At 41.5% G+C, this 17,804-nt stretch overlaps 1 protein-coding gene across 14 annotated transcripts in view; it reads left to right on the top strand.

Moving 5' to 3' along the window:
- apbb2b (amyloid beta (A4) precursor protein-binding, family B, member 2b) overlaps positions 1-17,804 on the top strand; it is a 54,577-nt gene that overhangs the window by 26,780 nt on the left and 9,993 nt on the right. For 7 of the 14 annotated variants that reach the window (XM_034211586.1, XM_034211579.1, XM_034211583.1 and 4 more), the window contains exons 5-14: positions 6,284-6,528; positions 7,211-7,360; positions 7,790-7,861; positions 8,099-8,134; positions 8,726-8,776; positions 9,767-9,852; positions 10,176-10,239; positions 13,415-13,561; positions 14,397-14,524; positions 17,165-17,170. In XM_034211586.1, coding sequence (XP_034067477.1) covers positions 6,284-6,528; positions 7,211-7,360; positions 7,790-7,861; positions 8,099-8,134; positions 8,726-8,776; positions 9,767-9,852; positions 10,176-10,239; positions 13,415-13,561; positions 14,397-14,524; positions 17,165-17,170 — 985 coding nt within the window. Of the gene's footprint in view, positions 1-3,873; positions 4,014-6,283; positions 6,529-7,210; positions 7,361-7,789; positions 7,862-8,098; positions 8,135-8,725; positions 8,777-9,766; positions 9,853-10,175; positions 10,240-13,414; positions 13,562-14,396; positions 14,525-17,164; positions 17,171-17,804 lie in introns of those variants that run through there. The other 7 variants (XM_034211588.1, XM_034211584.1, XM_034211585.1 and 4 more) reach the window with 4 other exon arrangements.

The following is a 17,804-nucleotide window of genomic DNA, read 5'->3' on the forward strand; positions in this document are numbered from 1 at the left end:
TCACCAATTGTAGCATCACATAATCCCCTCTGTTTCAGCCCTGTTTCAAAAGTGCTGATTCTCTGTCTGTTACTTTAGATCAGGGGTGCCCAACCAGTCGATCGCGAGATGTGTCTAAAAATAGAACAACAATATTCAGTTTTATCGTTAATGTCCTATAACATAATCTTCCCGTGCCAGAATAATGCACTTGAACGCACCAAAGCTTTGTGATTGGCCGGCGTGACCCCTTGTGTCGGGGCGTGGCTGGTGGGCAGTGGGCACTATTTCGCTGACGTTGTCCGTGTCAACAGCATGGATGGTCAACAGGAGTGACAGTCCGCACACACACAAGACCGCAATTATGGCAGAAGCAAAAAAGCCCAAAATATATAATTTTCACTCCGAGTGGGAGGATGATTATTTTTGTATCTATTCCAATTCAAAGTCCATCTGTCTCATCTGCAATGCGAGCGTGGCTTTATCGAAGAAGGGAGCGGCATTTCAAAACAGTGCAGAAACGCTACGAGACGGAATTCCCTCCTAATTCTGCCCTACGCTCCCAAAAGGGGAGGGGCCTGAAAGGACAGCTAAATGCACAGCAGTCCATTTTCACCAGGGCCCAACAACAAGAGCAAGGCTGCTACCAGAGCATCTTATCGTGTCAGTTATGTTCTTGCGAAACACATGAAGTCTTTCAAAGACGGCGAAGTTGTGTAAGAAGCATTCCTGGAGGCTGCCGACGTGCTTTTGGTGGACAGTAAAAATAACAGAAGCATTTCAACAGGTTTTTGATATAATAAAAACTTAAGTTAGATACCGTTATTAATCAGCTGTAAGTTTTAGTTTGTTTGAACTTATTCATTATAATTATTGTACAAAATGGTATAAGAATGCAAACTTAAATTGATCATCAATTCAGGTTAAGAAACTAGTGTTGCTGGCATCCTATTTTAAAGGCATTTATTTTTATACTCTACTAAAATGCAACAAATAAGGGTTTGATTCTATTAATTGTGTCTTTTTTATTGCACTTTGGCAGCAGATTCCTGTGTAGCTTCAGATCTGAGTTGTCTTATTAGTAAGCCTAATTTTAATGGCAAAGAAAGGGTTCAGAGTCTTTTCTTTTTTCCCTGTGTCATATGTGGCAGCACTGTTCAATGTTTCTTGAAAACATTACCCACTGTAGTGACGTGTGAATAAACTCCAACTCTGTATCAACAACACTGTTGTGTAACTTCAGTTAAATACTTGTATGTGTGTAGATTAGAAAGAGGTAAGATAAAGGATCTGCAGTATTTTATGAAGTATTAATCACAAAGGTCAGTTTTATACAAGTAGAAGTGTGTATTTCAGTAATGCCTCTCTATTTGGACTGGTAGATCTCGGCAGACTGGCAACTTTAAAAGTAGCTCTCGGTTCAAAAAAGGTTGGGCACCCCTGCTTTAGATGAAAATAAGGAGCCACTCACAACGCCCCTCTGAGAGATATTTGGTTAAAAAGAACACAATGGTGCTCTAGGAGGAGATTCAGGTGATAAGGGGGTGGGTGTTACCTTGGTTGGTGATTGGCTAACGGTTACACAAGCCACAAAATCATTATGACATCATAAAGTGGCCAAAATGTGATCAGCTCATTTTCAGACAGGTTTTTATAGAAATGGATCAGGACAAAAAGTGAAGAATCTTTTTTCCTGAAACATTCAGAATCTCTTTACAGAGGGGACACATGGTTATGGATAGAAGACATTAAAAAGTGGATTTTGAATAATAGGTGACCTTTAACTCAAGAGAGTACACTCCACAGCAACTCACACTTACGGATGCTTGGCATAGTTTTCCCTTGTGTAGTGGTTCCACCGTCCTCCGCTGATGACATGTTTCCATTTATGGTGACCAAGTATGTGTGTGTGCGTACGTACGTGTGTGTGTGTATGCAGAACTCAGACATAGCTGGAACAGAATAACAAACACTCCTGCCTCCAGTAAATCTCCCAGAATCCCTCTGGGACAGGAAGTGCCCTTGTAACCTCATGGGTGGTTAGCTAGGGTAGATCAGCTGCGTCCTGTTTCATGCTGTGTCCTGGGCGTGTGTGTGTGTGCCAGGGAAGATGCCATTATGTCTCTATCTTCTTGTAGAGGCAATACTCAAATGAAAACAAAGTACTTTAGCTCCCTTTAATCTTACCTTTCATCATTCAATCTTACTTTTTGTGATATGCAGGAAGCAGAGAAAGCTGGAATGATAACATTTGACATTTTGTAGGAAAACAGTTAATCAATCAGCAAATTAGCAATTGATTATTTCTCTAACATAGTGTTTTATTTGATGTTTTATCTTTATGTTAAATTAGGTTATTGTCATTAGGAATCCGTTATATCATTTTTGAGAACACAAATGCTTTAACTTAATTACATTTCTAAATATTTATGCGTCATCCCCTTAAAAATCCTTTTTTCCTTATGTTTGACGTTACCGTACAGCAAGGCAGAACTTTGGGATGAGTTATGTACCTCATGTTTACTTCCTCTTTTGTGGGTCTTTCTGAAACTTGCCTACCTCTGCAGAAGGTCTGTTAAACCTATTGTATTTCTTTGTCAGCATTATGTAAATATCTCGATGTTCAGTTTAATTGGGCACTTAAAACTCTCTGCCTTGTGCTTTCTTGTTAGACATATGAAACACATCCGTCTTCCCCAAAGTAACAGTCCGACCTCTGAGCTGTAAACCATGCAGTGATCCGAGCCTCTTCACTTTTTCCTGCTCGCTCTCTGATGACTCACTGTCCCTATTGAATGTAAGGCTCCGTCTGAACATCTGTGCATTTCATTTCTCTGCAAGAATGCTGACGAGCAGCATGTCCAGAATTGACTTTCCATGTGTTCTTTTGTCCTGATTTCCTCTTGTGCGTTTGCGTCTAAAATGGTATTATAACTTGTTTTTAACGATAGTGCAGTGTCTGGTTAAGACATATTATCCTCTGAGGAATGGCAGAAGCAGCGTTAAACATGATTCTGGCGTCATTCATTTTGAGCTTATCAATATCTAAGACATAGTCGTCCATACTGCTGCAACCTCCCGTCTCTCTCACATTGACAAAGCAGTGTTGTTTTCCCAGGTGTGTGTCAGATTCCTCTGTGGATGTTGCGGGTTACAGGTCCAATACGACACTGCTTTCACACAGAGGAGCTAAAACACACACACACACATGCACACACACACACACACACACACACACACACACACACACACACATACACACATGCTGAGTGCAGGAAGGATATTTAAAGATGTCTTTCACATTCTCACACAACAACATTCATTTTAACACTTGCAAGAAACACGAGTTGAATGTGGATGTGTGCTGTACTGCAACATGTCAGATTCAGTGTTTTTAGTCTGTCATATGTTGAGCTATTTCTCTGCCCCCCCCCCATCTACTCAAAACACAACTTATCACCCTCAGAACATCAAGGTGCTCTTCTTTGCTGTTCCTTCTTTGTTGCAGCTTCACTAGATATGTTGGATCAAAGGTATTCTTGGGGTTGCCAGGACAACCAAGAGAGGCTAAGAATAGGGTGCAAATGAGGGAGAAATAGACACTAAGTGTGCCAGATATTGTGTTATTCAATGTGCCTGTGTGTATGTTTGTGTTGGGACAGGAAAGGGAGGGCAGGCTTATTTGTGTTGTTGTTGTTGTTGTTGTTGTTGTGCTTCAGAGGAAGAACTGACAAAAATCACAGTGTAGCTGCGGGGGGAAACCTCCATCTCTCCCACTCTCTCTCACTCCCCCTTTATTCACCCTCTCTTCTCTGCCTCTCTTTTTTACATCCCTGCGTCTCTGCCTCCCTTCTCTTGCAGTGTCCCCCCTCTCTCTCTCTCTCCTCAGTCCTCCCTCTCTTTCTCTCCCTATATCTCTGTCTGGGGTTCTCTGTTTGCTTACAGCACTGGGCTTCGCTGTATGAGAGGCAGCTAGCTAACTATGAGGCTGGGGAAAGACTACATGCTGGCCATTGTGATTGTCAATTACGAGGGTAGGTGCATCTGTCGGAGAAAATATAGTATAGGGGATTTTTCAAATGTTGTCTGCGTGTGTGAGCATATGCACAGGTAGACAGTATGTGCGCATCTCTTTCTGGGGTGAAGTTTGTAAGGTGATTGTTCTTTACATGTCTATCTCAGGGATCTGTTTGTGTTGTTACTGAATGTGTGTATCAAACTGTTGATGCTGGTGTGTGCATGTGCTGTCAGACAGAACATGTGTGTGTGTGTGTTATTGCTCCAGGAGCTCACTGCTCTCCCATCCCCCTCTGCCAGACCCTGCTCTGGCATGGAGCCGCATGCTAACTGAGGCTATCCCTGGCTAACTGCTACGTAGCTTCACTGTGGTCCATGAGCTGCATAGGTGCACGCCAGCTCCTAGACTTAGTGTCAGCATGCTCAAGCTTTTTCTTTTAATTCCACAATTGCTGTGGTGCTCTCAGAGGATGACTCTGCTAACTTTCAGACATGATATACGCCTCGAGCCACTAGCAGCTCTCTCTCTCTTCCTCTCTTTATTGGCAGGTAAAATCACTACACCCAAAAGGTTGCAAAAGCGTAGAAAAATACAAACAAACCAGAAGAATAAATATGTCTTATAATAATACAAGTAAACAAAGGATACATTATAACCTTGAAGATAGTAAACATATACTTTACAAGTCCCTCGACGCATAGACATGGATACATGTTGATCATTTATTATGCTTGCTTGATTATATTCATGTGACAAATATTATCTCTCTCCCTTAACCTCTATCTTCTTCTCTTCTTGAGCACGTTTCATCTTCATCCAGTAGTCCGTTCATTTCATCCTGGCATCTTTTTCTCTGAATCCCCTTCCTCCCCCTTCCTCCCAGCAGTCAGACAATCTCAAGACTGCAACTCCCAGAAGGCAGTGCCTCAGTCTGACACCACAAGGGATATCTTTCAAGAGCATATGTGCACATTTTGCTAGGCTTTTTGGGCAATTTCTTATCCATTTTACAAATCAAACTCTTAATAAGTGTGTGTGTGTGTGTGTGTGTGTGTGTATTCCAACTCAATCTGGTCCGCCCAGTCGTCATGATGACATACAGCCTGCAGTCGTGGCGACAGGGGGCTGTTTTATTAGCATGGTCAGCAGTTCGAGGAACTCTTTGTGTACACACACGGTCACACACATGCACACACGCTTATATCACCTTTATGAGTTGCAGTTTTTTTTATCATCTTTACTATTCCTGCAACTACATCAACGTCACACCCACACAAATATGCCATCTAGTGTGTGTGTGTGTGTGTGTGTGTGCGTGTCTGAGACCTTCAGATGACATGTAGTGTGTACGTGTGCGCCTGTATGTATCGATGTGTGTTTTCAAGGTAAATGCTGTATTTGCGCTGAATTCTGTCACTGTCAAATAACTCATGGTAACAGCCATCTGCTCTATATGCTGCTGTTGCGCTCGGTTGGGGAAGGGAAGTTTGCGTTTTATGTGAATCCATCCTGAGGAGCCAGCGTTTTTTAAATAATCAATCTTTAGTGTTTTTCTGTCTTTTGAATTTCGTAGCTGTGTTCCTTTAGCGTTAGTAGTTTGTCCAGGAATGTATTCATTCCAATCTAAGATTATTATCCTTTATCTAGTCGTACATAGAGATGCAAGGTAGGCTTGATCATTGGAACCCCGGTACATATTGACTTCCTAAAATAGTTTCCATCTCTCCTGTTTTGATTTGTTTTGATGTCAGTGGTCTTTATGAGAAATACCCTAATATTTGATTTATAAGCTGATACAAAATGAAAGAGAGCAGATGTGTTTTCCAATGGGTTCAGAAGTTTCAAAATTGTAATATAAAGAAGATTGAAGTGTTCTGCAAAATGCAATGCAGATTGCAAATGCATCAGACAGCTGTTTAACTTTTCTAATGTGAGAGTATTGCTTGTTTGACTGTGGGTCGTGATTTCTTTTTTTAAAGGTATGTGTGTGGGTGTGTGGCACGAATACAACAACAGCAATTAACAAGTTGGACTTGGTTGCGCTCCAACGAAAGACACGGCTTGTTAAATGACAGCAGATGCTGAGTAAACCATCAGCTGTTGATATGTTAACTTTAATATAACAGAGGCCATCTGGATCCTATGGTTGAAAACAATAAATATATATAATATGCTGTATGTTTGGGTGTCGTTACAGAGGTGTGTTCATCCATGCATTTGTAATTAAAGTATTGTAAATCCTGTTGACATCAATAAACCTTCCTAATATTTGTGTTTTATCCCCAGATATCTGGAGTGAGCAGTCGTTCCAGACAGACCCCAACCTGCCTCCAGGATGGAAGAAGATCACAGACATGGCCGGTATCTACTACTGGCACATTCCTACAGGCACCACCCAGTGGGAGAGGCCGGCCACACACCCCGCACCCCCCGGACAGACGGAGCCCCCGGCCCAGGGCGACCACACCGTCTCCACACCACAGAAACACTCCCTGGGCTCACTCAGCCCCTCACCCACTCCTGACATCGAGGTGAGAGACACAATATTGAACGTACATACTGTCTTTAGTTGTTGCTGTAATTGTCTGTGCCTCGTGCTCAAGATGGTTTAAGTGATGGCAAACACTATGTTGGACTGAAACTAAATGAATCTACACTGTAAAGAGAGAATGAGGAACAATGGGGGAAACTATTTCAGATATCAAGTCAGAGATTCATATTAACAAATAATAATTAAGTGAAACTCTATATTTGTAGTACAATTGGCAACAAATAAATTAGTTTCTTGTGGCAACTGTTATTATGGTCATGATTAGTAGAATTGGAAATGCAACACTTTTAAAATGTAAGTCTTTAGTTAAACCTCTGATAGATCAACACAATGAACAGCTGAAGAAAAAAGTGACTTTAATAACAACTGTGACTATCGTACATTCAGTTGCGCCTTTTTAAGTACACCAACACGAAAATATATATTAACCCAACAGGGTAGACATTTCTCTTCGGGGCACCAACCACAAAAAAACATCTAAATAAAAAACATGAGCAGTAACAAAACAAAACACAAAGACAGTACACATTTAAAACTAGGACTGTGGCTTAGACTTACTTGGGAATACTGTCAGCACTTGGCCACCTAGCTAAACTAATGCTTGATATATGAGTTCTACAGTCGATCCTGCCTGTCTGAATCCATTGTGTGTCTGCATGTAGTCGAGCCAGGCGGAGATCTTCTTCAGGGGGTCGACTCGCTCCAGCAGCACCACCTCTGACAGCTCCGTGGAGCCTCTCTCCACTCTGGAGCCTCTCTCCACTCTGGAGCCCACCGTCACCACATGTGGATTTGTCAACAGCTGCTACTTTGTAAGTAACTCACACACATTTTTCTTCTGTTTTAATGTACTTTCGGTGGTAATCCTCACATTTTGTACAAATTCAGACAGCCGGTTATAGAGAGTGAGACGGAGAAAGGACCGTCAATACTGCAGTCGAGCGGCAGAACACTGAGACAATCAACCAGTCAATCATGGAGAATGATGGAGCCATACGGAGAGAGGAAAGGAGATTGATAGAGAGGAGCATGGTGTAGATAAAGTATTGATCCAGTGAGAAAGGACTGATGGTGATAGATGGATGTGCCAGAATGACCTGCAGACATCTTGACTAATAGCCAGTGACACAAGAGCCAAAATGGCAGACAGACTAACATGGTAGATGTCCTCTGAATTCTCACTATAAAGATGTTTGTCATTCCTAATGCTTCATGTCTCTGTGCTCTCTGTCTCTCCGTAGCCTCGTTCCTCCTCTCTGCAGGGGATGCCTGATCCAGAGCTGCGCTCTCAGCATCTCGAAGATGAAGACAAGGTACGACACTTTAGAAACATTTCCACTTTACCTTCTTTCCCCTTGTGAACTGTCACCACTCTTAAGGTTCCCTTTTAGCTCAATAGCCTTTAGTTATGCTTCAACATCTTTCACACTGTCTGTAAATGTGTATTTGTGTGTGGCACAGATAGCAAGAAAATCTTTAGCATCTGTATGTGTAAATGACTTTATACATGTCTACTTGTGTCACATACATGTGTACTTCTGCACACACAGGACACCATCAACAGACTTGGAACATCTAAACAGTTTGTGAGCCTTCATGGACAAAGAGAGTCTTGTTTTTCAACAAAGCAAACCCTGAGACTAAAGTGCAATATGTCCTCCTACATGTTCATCTTTAAAATGTTAACCTGATATACTATTGTGTTCTAGTTTTGTATTTGTTGGATCATTATTGATATTTATTTGTAATGTTACTTCTCTTTTATTGTCTCTTTATCTTGTTTTAGTGGTACTCCTATTTTCCTTAACTTTTTGCTGTAACGACATTGGAATTTCGAAAATAATTACAAGATGAATGTTTTATCCATTTATTATCAACATCAAGAAAAGTGTCACCGTCTAAATGACTACTTCTATGTCTTTATTGTTTATATTCTACTAATCAAGAATCAATAGATTCTCAGAAGTGAGGTGACTGTTCAATAGGAGCAGGAAACATTTTGATTGACAGCTTTTCATTACAGAAATGTTTTGCCAGGTCGCTCCTTATTGCACTTTACTCTGTGTGGAGTCAACTAGTTAGCTAACAGCCCTCTTCTGTCTTTCTTCCCTCCTACCTTTGACCCCCCCAATCTCTGCCCACCACTTTGTGTGTTTGTATTTTAACGATGTATGTAGAAACCGGTGTGGAGTGAATTTGGCGGAAAGATTGATAGTGAAATGTGGAAGGCAAGTATAATGCACTCACGTCAATGAGTCGTGTTCTTGCTCTATCCTCACACACTCTTTTGAGTGATATATTTTTGCATTATGTGCTCGAGATCCACTGCCTGGGCAGAAGCATGTGTGGCTGATGATTCAACATAATGTAACTGCACCAACCACAGCACTTTGTCATGCCTGATGTGTTCAACTGTATGTGTTACTTGGCTGCAGCAACACACTCATAAGGTTATTTTTTTTCTTTACTCATGTTGCTAAAATGTTGTCATCTTTCCTTCCTACTGGCACCGATCTGAATGAGTTAACACACAGTTAACTTTCTTTCCTTTATGCAGCATGCCCCATTACACATAACACACCAACGCCATTTCTCCATCCAGCAAGGCCACCCCGCCCACACGTGGATGCATGCTGGCATACACCGAGTGGGGTCAAGAGATGTACATTTGTCTTCTGCCAGCTTGTGTCTCCATAGCCCCTCTCCCACATGCCCTGAATATTATTGCAGTCAGACATATCAGTGTTAGTTTGGATAAGGAGCCAATCCTGTTTTTGTTTAAGATAGTCAGCAGTGCGGTGGTTAGATGTATGGACATGTGCCACACCACAGTACTGTATGTTGTCAACCCTACAAGGCAAACAGTGAAAATACACATGGGATAATAATATGAATTTTGATAATAAAAGGTTATTTAAAAACATCTGGATAACTTTCCACTGCATCACCACGCAACTATAAAGAACCTATAAATCAAATGACAGGTCTCCTATCTGTCTAGAGTTGTTATGTCGTGTGGCATCAGACTTTAATAAAGTTTTCTTCATCTTAAAACCTGTGTGCAAAGGACAAACCTGCCGAACCCTGACAGTTTTAGCAGACGGTATTACAGGTCACATGTGTGAAAGGGGCTTAAAGGTGGTTGCCTTTTGGTCGAAGATGTGGGTTCTATTTTGGTGTCATTTTGCACTCTGATCATTTTCCTCTGTGTACATCAGGACCTGCAGGCAGCCACGCTGAACTCTGACCCCAGCCTGAAGGAGTTTGAGGGTGCTACGCTTCGCTACGCATCACTAAAGCTAAGGTGGAATACCTGCACAGACACAACCCCCCCTACACACACTAGTCTTGCTACTCAATTACATATTTCCCTCTACTGGTTTGGTCTAGTTATTTAGTTCTAATCTTGTTCTAAATCAGTGTTGGAGTAAATGAGGTCAGACAAAGCAGGATGTTTGTTCTTCTACTCAGGAAATGGCTTGATGTTCTCTATTAGTGTAATGACTGCCTGTAACCCCTACAAGCAGAACAGGGACCTTTAGTTAAACAGCTAATGGTTGCAATGGTACTAATAATAACAGTGTTTATTATATACCTACATTATTTGTTTTTAAACCTTTTTTTCAGGAACCGTCCATCAGAGGAAGAGGAGGAGTCCTGCAGGGTCAACATGATCAACTCAGAAACAAAGGTAAGGAGTATTTTCAGTGCAAAGCGTGCATAACGTATCATCCTAATCTGTGGTTTTATACAGGTTTGAATCATTATTCACATTGTTCTGTAGCTATTTTAATCTATCCGTTAAGAAAACATTTAGATACAGTACATTTCTAAATGCATGATAAATTAGTTCGTAGTCTGTTGCATTGTGGTCTTCTTGTGTTGCCTTGTAATGCTAACTGAAAACAAACAAAATAAAAAATTACACATATATTTCTGAGTTTTATAGTCCTACTTTCAACACTTTAGAATATCACCAAATTCCTAGCAAATATCGCTTTCTGCTTTAAAAAAATAATAAAAGTTTAGTCTTCTTATGTCCTAAGCATAGACTGTATATATAGTCCTAAACCTGTTTATTTGCTGGTGCTTTTTACATTGGCTTTCTGTGCTCTCATCTGAGTGAAGAGAGCGCCTCCAAGTGGTGAGACGGAGAGAAACAGGTCCATGCTGCACCTTGGTGCATTCATTAGACTCTTAGAGTATGGAGCTATTTCAGGGTCATAAGTTTTGATCATTCAAAAAAATAAAATGTATTTGAAAGTTCAAGTTTTTATCCTGAACTTTGAAAAATACAAAGATGTATTCAAAATAAAAATAAGTATTTGAAATAATTTTCAGGTTGAATATTATTTTTGATTCAGTTCAGCAATTTTTTTGAATAAAATATTTATTTCAGATTTCACTTTTATACATATTTTGATATTTGAATCCTTGTTTTTTTCAGTTGCAGATTTTTCGTTTTCAGATTCAAAACAATTATTTGTTCAGTTTCAAATCTTGTTTTTTCAGGTTTCACATTGCTTTTCACTTTCAGATCGTTTTTCGCTTTCAGATCTTTTTTTTTCGCTTTCAGACTTTTGGCCCTGATGTTGCTTGAGGGGGCGGGGCTTAGCAAAGAGTAGTTTGGCTTCCTGAGTGACAGGCCTCCCTCTGTCATGTTGCCTTCATGGATGTTAGGTAGCGCGAGAAATATAACTCAATACTTTCTATACACAATACTCCCGTGATTGGTGGTAAACTGATACCAGCGTCAAAGTTCGTTAAGCGAGCTGTTGAGCATCGTAGTAGCAAAAATCAAGGTATAAGAGCAATAAACTGTGCTTCAGTTTTGTTTACCACCAATCACGGGAGTATTGTGTATAGAAAGTATTGAGTTATATTTTTCGCGCTACCTAACATCCATGAAGGCAACATGACAGAGAGAGGCCTGTCACTCAGGAAGCCAAACTACTCTTTGCTAAGCCCCGCCCCCCAAGCAACATCAGGGCCAAAAGTCTGAAAGTGAAAAAAAAGATCTGAAGGTGAAAAAAAAGATCTGAAGGTGAAAAACGATCTGAAGGTGAAAAGCAATGTGAAACCTGAAAAAACAAGATTTGAAACTGAAAAAATAATTGTTTTCAATCAGAAAACGAAAAATCTGCAACTGAAAAAAATAAGGATTCAAATATCAAAATATGTATAAAAGTGAAATCTGAAAATAAATATTTTATTCAAAAAAATTGCTGAACTGAATCAAAAGAATATTCAACCTGAAAATTATTTCAAATACATCATTGTATTTTTCAAAGATCAGGATAAAAACTTATTACGTATTTTTTTGAATGATCAAAACTTATGACCCTGAAATAGCTCCATATTAGAGAGGCCTCTTAAACACTCACAGTTCAAATTCAAATGAGACATTTCAAGTTTTAATCAAGGAGTTATGCTCAATAAAACATCAGTCGGTAGAATGACATTCCAATTAGGCAGATACCAGGAAATGTCAACACAAGGGATAAATACATTTGAACTAATTACACAGAAAAACAATTATGCACTATTTATCTGATATGATACGGTCATTGCATTCTTTCACAAACTGCCGCAGATTGCAGGACAGCAGACATACGTTCCAAGGTGTGTGTGGCATTCACATCGATGACTGAACAGATCAAAAGCTTTGCAGATTACAATGTGAAGCCAAAAATCAGCTCCATGACGTTGTGCTGATTTGGCTGTCGATGGTTTTTTCCCTCTGTTTGTTTGTCTGGCAGAAACTCAAAAATCCTTAGCAACAGTGACATTATGATGAATACCAGACACAAACACAGTCAGGGCATCTGGACTATAACACACACACACACACACACACGTTCAATTCAAGAGAAAATATCCCACTGCCTTATCAACCTTGGAACGGCCTTCGTCAAGGAGTTAACTAAAACCTCACTCGACAACAATTTCTATCTGTCACAGTTTATTTCTTAATGCTCTTAATGTCATTCATTTTTGTAAAGCACTTTGAATTGCCTTGTGTTGCCTTGCCTTTCAAAAACTTGCTGGACAATTTAACAACCATTTAGTGTGTGTGTGTGTGTGTGTGTGTGTGTGTGTGTGTGTGTGTGTGTGTGTGTGTGTGTGTGTGTGTGTGTGTGTGTGTGTGTGTGTGTGTGTGTGTGTGTGTGTGTGTGTGTGTGTGTGTGTGTGTGTGTGTGTGTGTGTGTGTGTGACCACCTGCTGGTCTGGATCTGTGACAACACTAGACTCCTGAAAACACACCAGACTCCTGAAACACAGAGCGATGCACTGTGGGTATTACTGTGTGTGCATTCAGCAGATTAGAGAAGTCATCGGTGTGAACGTCCCCTCACTGAAGACACAATGTGTTAGTATGTTGTGTCCCGCTGTATGGTACCAAACTGCCAACTTGTTATCTGAGCATTTGATCCACACTTGAATCAGTTTTTCCTACAACAAACCATGATGTCAGTGTGATGGGGCCTCACTTTGTTTTTCACTCTGACCTCTTTCATCTAGTACTTTCTGAATGGATGGCTGAAATCAAATGAATACTTGATGAGGACAGATGGATGTGTCTCTCTTCAATCTGTCTCATATTGACTACAAACATGTTTTGCTATTCTCATCTGTTGATTTATGTTTTCGCCTCGGTGGAGTCCAAATAGTTCTGCTTTCCTTACAATCCTGCCAGTTCTAACACCCACGGTTTTAATCACCATGTTGTTAAAGTCAGGCAAACAAATACTTATATAAGCCTCATGAAACCCTAAAACCTGCTACTCAGTGTGCAAACAGTTGTAATATGTCTGTAAGTGATGTACTGTATAAATAACAGTATCCTGGCCTGGTGTGTCTTTCAGTGCTTTGCAGTGCGATCTCTGGGATGGGTGGAAATGGCCGAGGAGGACTTGGCACCTGGAAAGAGCAGCGTTGCTGTTAACAACTGCATCAGACAGCTGTCCTACAGCAAGAATGACATCCGAGACACTGTCGGTATCTGGGGAGAGGTGAGGAAAATGTTGTTGTTGTTATCTTTGCAGTTTTATAAATAGTTACTTGTTTTTTTGAGAGGGATAGTACTTGTAGAAAACCAGTTAGATCAATTAAATGTAAAGGCGGAGCAGAGTTAAGAGCTAAAGAAGTTAGCCAGGGCAACAGTCTCCTCAAATCTATCTCAAAAGATGGAGGAAGGAGCGGAGAATGAAGAGAGGAAAGTGGAGCGATGTTAGGAAGTCTTCCTCTCTCTCTGCTGTGGCTGGGTTTAATCTGAAGCGACAGAACAGAGAGCAGGAGGGAGCTTCTTCCTCCTTCAATAACCTTTCATCTACCCCCCTCTTTTTTTAAGGTTTCATTATTTATTTAGGCAGAGACACACACCACACATGCACACACAGGCAAATATACTTTTTAAGATAAGTCAAAGAAAGCACCTGAACCTTTGAATGACCATGTATTGAGCTGCAGGAAAAAAAGGATTGCATGTGATGAGATCTAAAGTGTGTGTGTGTGTGTGTGTGTGTGTGTGTGTGTGTGTGTGTGTGTGTGTGTGTGTGTGTGTGTGTGTGTGTGTGTGTGTGTGTGTGTGTGTGTGTGTGTGTGTGGTGTGTGTGTGTGTGTGTGTGTTGTGTGTGTGTGTTGTGTGTGTGGTGTGTGTGTGTGTGTGTGTGTGTGTGTGTGTGTGTGTGTGTGTGTGTGTGTGGTGTGTGTGTGTGTGTGTGTGTGTGTGTGTGTGTGTGTGTGTGTGTGTGTGTGTGTGTGTGTGTGTGTGTGTGTGTGTGTGTGTGGTGTGTGTGTGTGTGTGTGTGTGTGTGTGTGTGTGTGTGTGTGTGTGTGTGTGTGTAGGGGAAGGACATGTACCTGCTGCTGGAGAACAATATGTTGAACCTGGTCGACCCCATGGACCGCAGTGTGCTTCACTCTCAGCCAATCGCGAGTATCCGTGTCTGGGGCGTTGGCCGAGACAATGGCAGGTTAGTTTGCAACACTTTTTTCTACTTTTAAATATTGAGTTATCCTCTTTTACTGTTTCTATATTAATCATGAGTGTGTTAGATTGTGGTTTTCTCAGACTGCACACAGTGGCTCTAAATGAGCTTTAACATGACTTAGCTGTGAATCATTTCAGTGTTATTACATGACACCGTGAGGCTTTTGTGGCTCATGTTTACATTTTCAATAACTTGAATTGATAGATTAGTCACTTATTTAAATGAAGCCGATGTTCAGTAAAAGGTCAGGGTAACAATTGAGGGCAGCAGGCGAGTGCTGTGGTGACAGGCAGGGGTTAATGATTGATGATGAAGGGAAGCTAATGAAATATTAATTCATCTGTACAAAGGAGAGGATGAGAGGGAGAATGGCCTTTATCCTGCCTCGCCACAAATCCACGGCTCGCTGTCGGTACCTTGGCTTTCACCCATAGAGCTTTCACCTCAGCGTAGCTCAAAGTGTGGTGCTGCTGCTCGGCCACCAGCAAAGGGCGCTCTGCCCTGCTGCTGAACGCCCGAGAAGGAAGGGAAATGTAGGTTAACAGGCGCAGCTGGGTGGTGAGAACTGGAGAGGTCGGTAGCTGCTGTATTCATCATTTGAGCCGGCATGTGCCTTCACATATATACACACACACACAACCACACATGCACACAACCACAGACAGACACACACACACACACACACACACACACACACACACACACACACACACACACACACACACACACACACACACACACAACGAGGAAAGGCTGAAAGCTCTTGGCATATGCAAAACTGCAGAATTCTGTTGCCTCAGGGATCTCGGTCTTTCTCTCACACACACACACACACACACACACACACACACACACACACACACACACACACACACACACACACACACACACACACACACACACACACACACACACACAGCAGTGTATGTTACAGTATCTTTATAGAATCACCCAGTCAGATCAAAGGAGCTCGTTCCCCCCCCGAGTTGTTTTCCACCATCTACATATAGCAGGAGAGTTGTAACAGTGGGACTATGTGAGCTGCAGCAGAGGGAGGAGGAGAGATGGGAGGGAGGGCAGTCGAGGGGGTTTTGGCAGTGAAGAGGGAGAGGGGGATGAGGCTGCCAGAGGGGGAGGTATGGTTAGTGCTCACTGGGTGTGGAGCGGACAGGTTGAGGAGTGTGTGTGCCTGCAGCATCACCAGGGATAGATGGTGTGAGGGTCTGAAGACGCTCCTATACGTACGATTACCTGCCAACATAGAAAAAGAAACGGCTGTGAGTATATTTACATATCTTTATCTTACTTTGGAACCATCACTTCTGCTGTTTTGTTTTATTCATAGTAGAACAAGAGAAAGATTACAATGAGGCCTCAGTCTGTAGGGGAGGTTGATGTTTAGCTTCTTATCCAGGGTGAGGGGTGCATGTCACAATTTGACTTCACAGGTGGAATGCAAAATTCATATTGTGGTCTATGTGTGGTGGTTTCCCCGGGGGTTAAATGTGAATGGATTACATGATAAAAGACTCGTATTCACCTGAATCAATTTTTTTTATATATATCATTTTATTTTTTATTTCTACTGAGAGATTTAGGGTTCGAATACACTCTAAAACATCATTTCCATTTGTTTAAAATAATATTTGTTTCCAAAATTCCTCCACAGTTTAACATTCAGATACTCAGGATGTGTATGTAGGAGTGCAACACATAATAATAGCCATTTGCACTAATTTGTCGCATATCTGTGGCAATCTTTTTGGGGCTGTTTGGTTGAAATATATGAGCAACTAAGGAATTTGGAGCCTGGTTGGAGTAAGGAGTTTCCCTCCATCGCTCTCCCCCTCTCGCTCTCTGTCACACACACTTCTACCCTTGGGACCCTTGGATTGGTTGTGTCAGGACAGAGCGGTACCCCGGTGCCTCCCCCTCTCCCCATGTGCCATGAAACTCATTATCGCCATAGAGATTACAGATTCCCACAGCAACCTTGACATTTTCAGGGGCGTCTGCATGATGATAAGATTATATTTGAAATGAAACCTCACCCCCTTCTCACTCTCTCTTTCTCCCACTCTGTCTTTTATCTTCATCTAGGTCTTTTATCCTTCCCACATATTTCCGCTTTTACATTTATCGTGTACAATGTTGCAGTTCAATACCAATTTCCTCTCCCAGTATTTCACTTTTCTCCTCTTATATGACTTACTCTAACTCACTTCTCTCTCAGTAACTTATTTTATGTGTCTTTGAGAAACTGCCAGTCTATTTCCTTTTATTTCTTTAAGGAAACACAATCCTTTGGCAGCCAATTAAAGCTAACTGCGCCCATCCACAACATCTCTCTGTCCTGCTGTTCTTCCATCATCTCTAATACCTTATTCAAATGCTGTCAGTAGCTTGAGATATTGTAAATATAATAAGTATGCATAACAAACTGCGTTGCTGCCTCCCTTCAACCCACTTGCATTATATCTTTTCTGCACTGCTTGGAAGTTTTTAAATAAGTAATAAAAGGCACATACAGAATATGTAAGTCATTGGTGTGTGTAGGAGGGGCTAAAAGTGTCTTATCCCTACTAACTTGCTTCCTTTCCTCCCTTGCTTCCTTGGACACAGAGAGAGGTAAACACATTCCTTTCTTTCAGTATCTCTCCATCATCTCCGTCATTCCTTATTGTTTAATTTCCTCTGCGTCTCAGTTTTCTCCACTTCAAAGTGGATCATGATGTACTGAAGCTTTGTCTACGCACATTCACAGATGTAGGGAGAGTACGATGACCTCCTCTGTCCTTGTCTGTCTACAGGCATTTTTTGAAATATACACACTCACACACACACACACGCAATCACAAAAACACACAAACACACAAATGGGAATCTTTTCAGGAGACTTTCCCCTGAGGAGCTGGACTCAGAAATCTTGTTAACCCCCAGGCCTGTGTTTCCTATTGCGTGGCATATTGAAGCACACAGCTTGAAGGAAGTCATTTCGATTTGTGTGCATTTCCTGCTGACATAAATCATCGTTTGTGTGTATGTGTGTACGAGCGTGTGTTTGAGTGTGCGTGCTTTACAGGTTTAATGTGTTGCAGCTTCATTCCACTTTCCCTCCGGCTCCCTTTCCTCTTTGTTTTCATTCCCTCTCTTCAGCGGGCTTAAATAGTTTTCGGCTCCACTGGGCCCAGGGGAAAGTTCTTCCCTGCTGTCACTCAGTCAACTCTCTCTTGCATCTCGCTGCTTTATTGATCTCTAGGGT

This window comes from Gymnodraco acuticeps, unplaced genomic scaffold, assembly GCF_902827175.1.
Source record: "Gymnodraco acuticeps unplaced genomic scaffold, fGymAcu1.1, whole genome shotgun sequence".
NCBI classification, from domain to species: Eukaryota; Metazoa; Chordata; class Actinopteri; order Perciformes; family Bathydraconidae; genus Gymnodraco; species Gymnodraco acuticeps.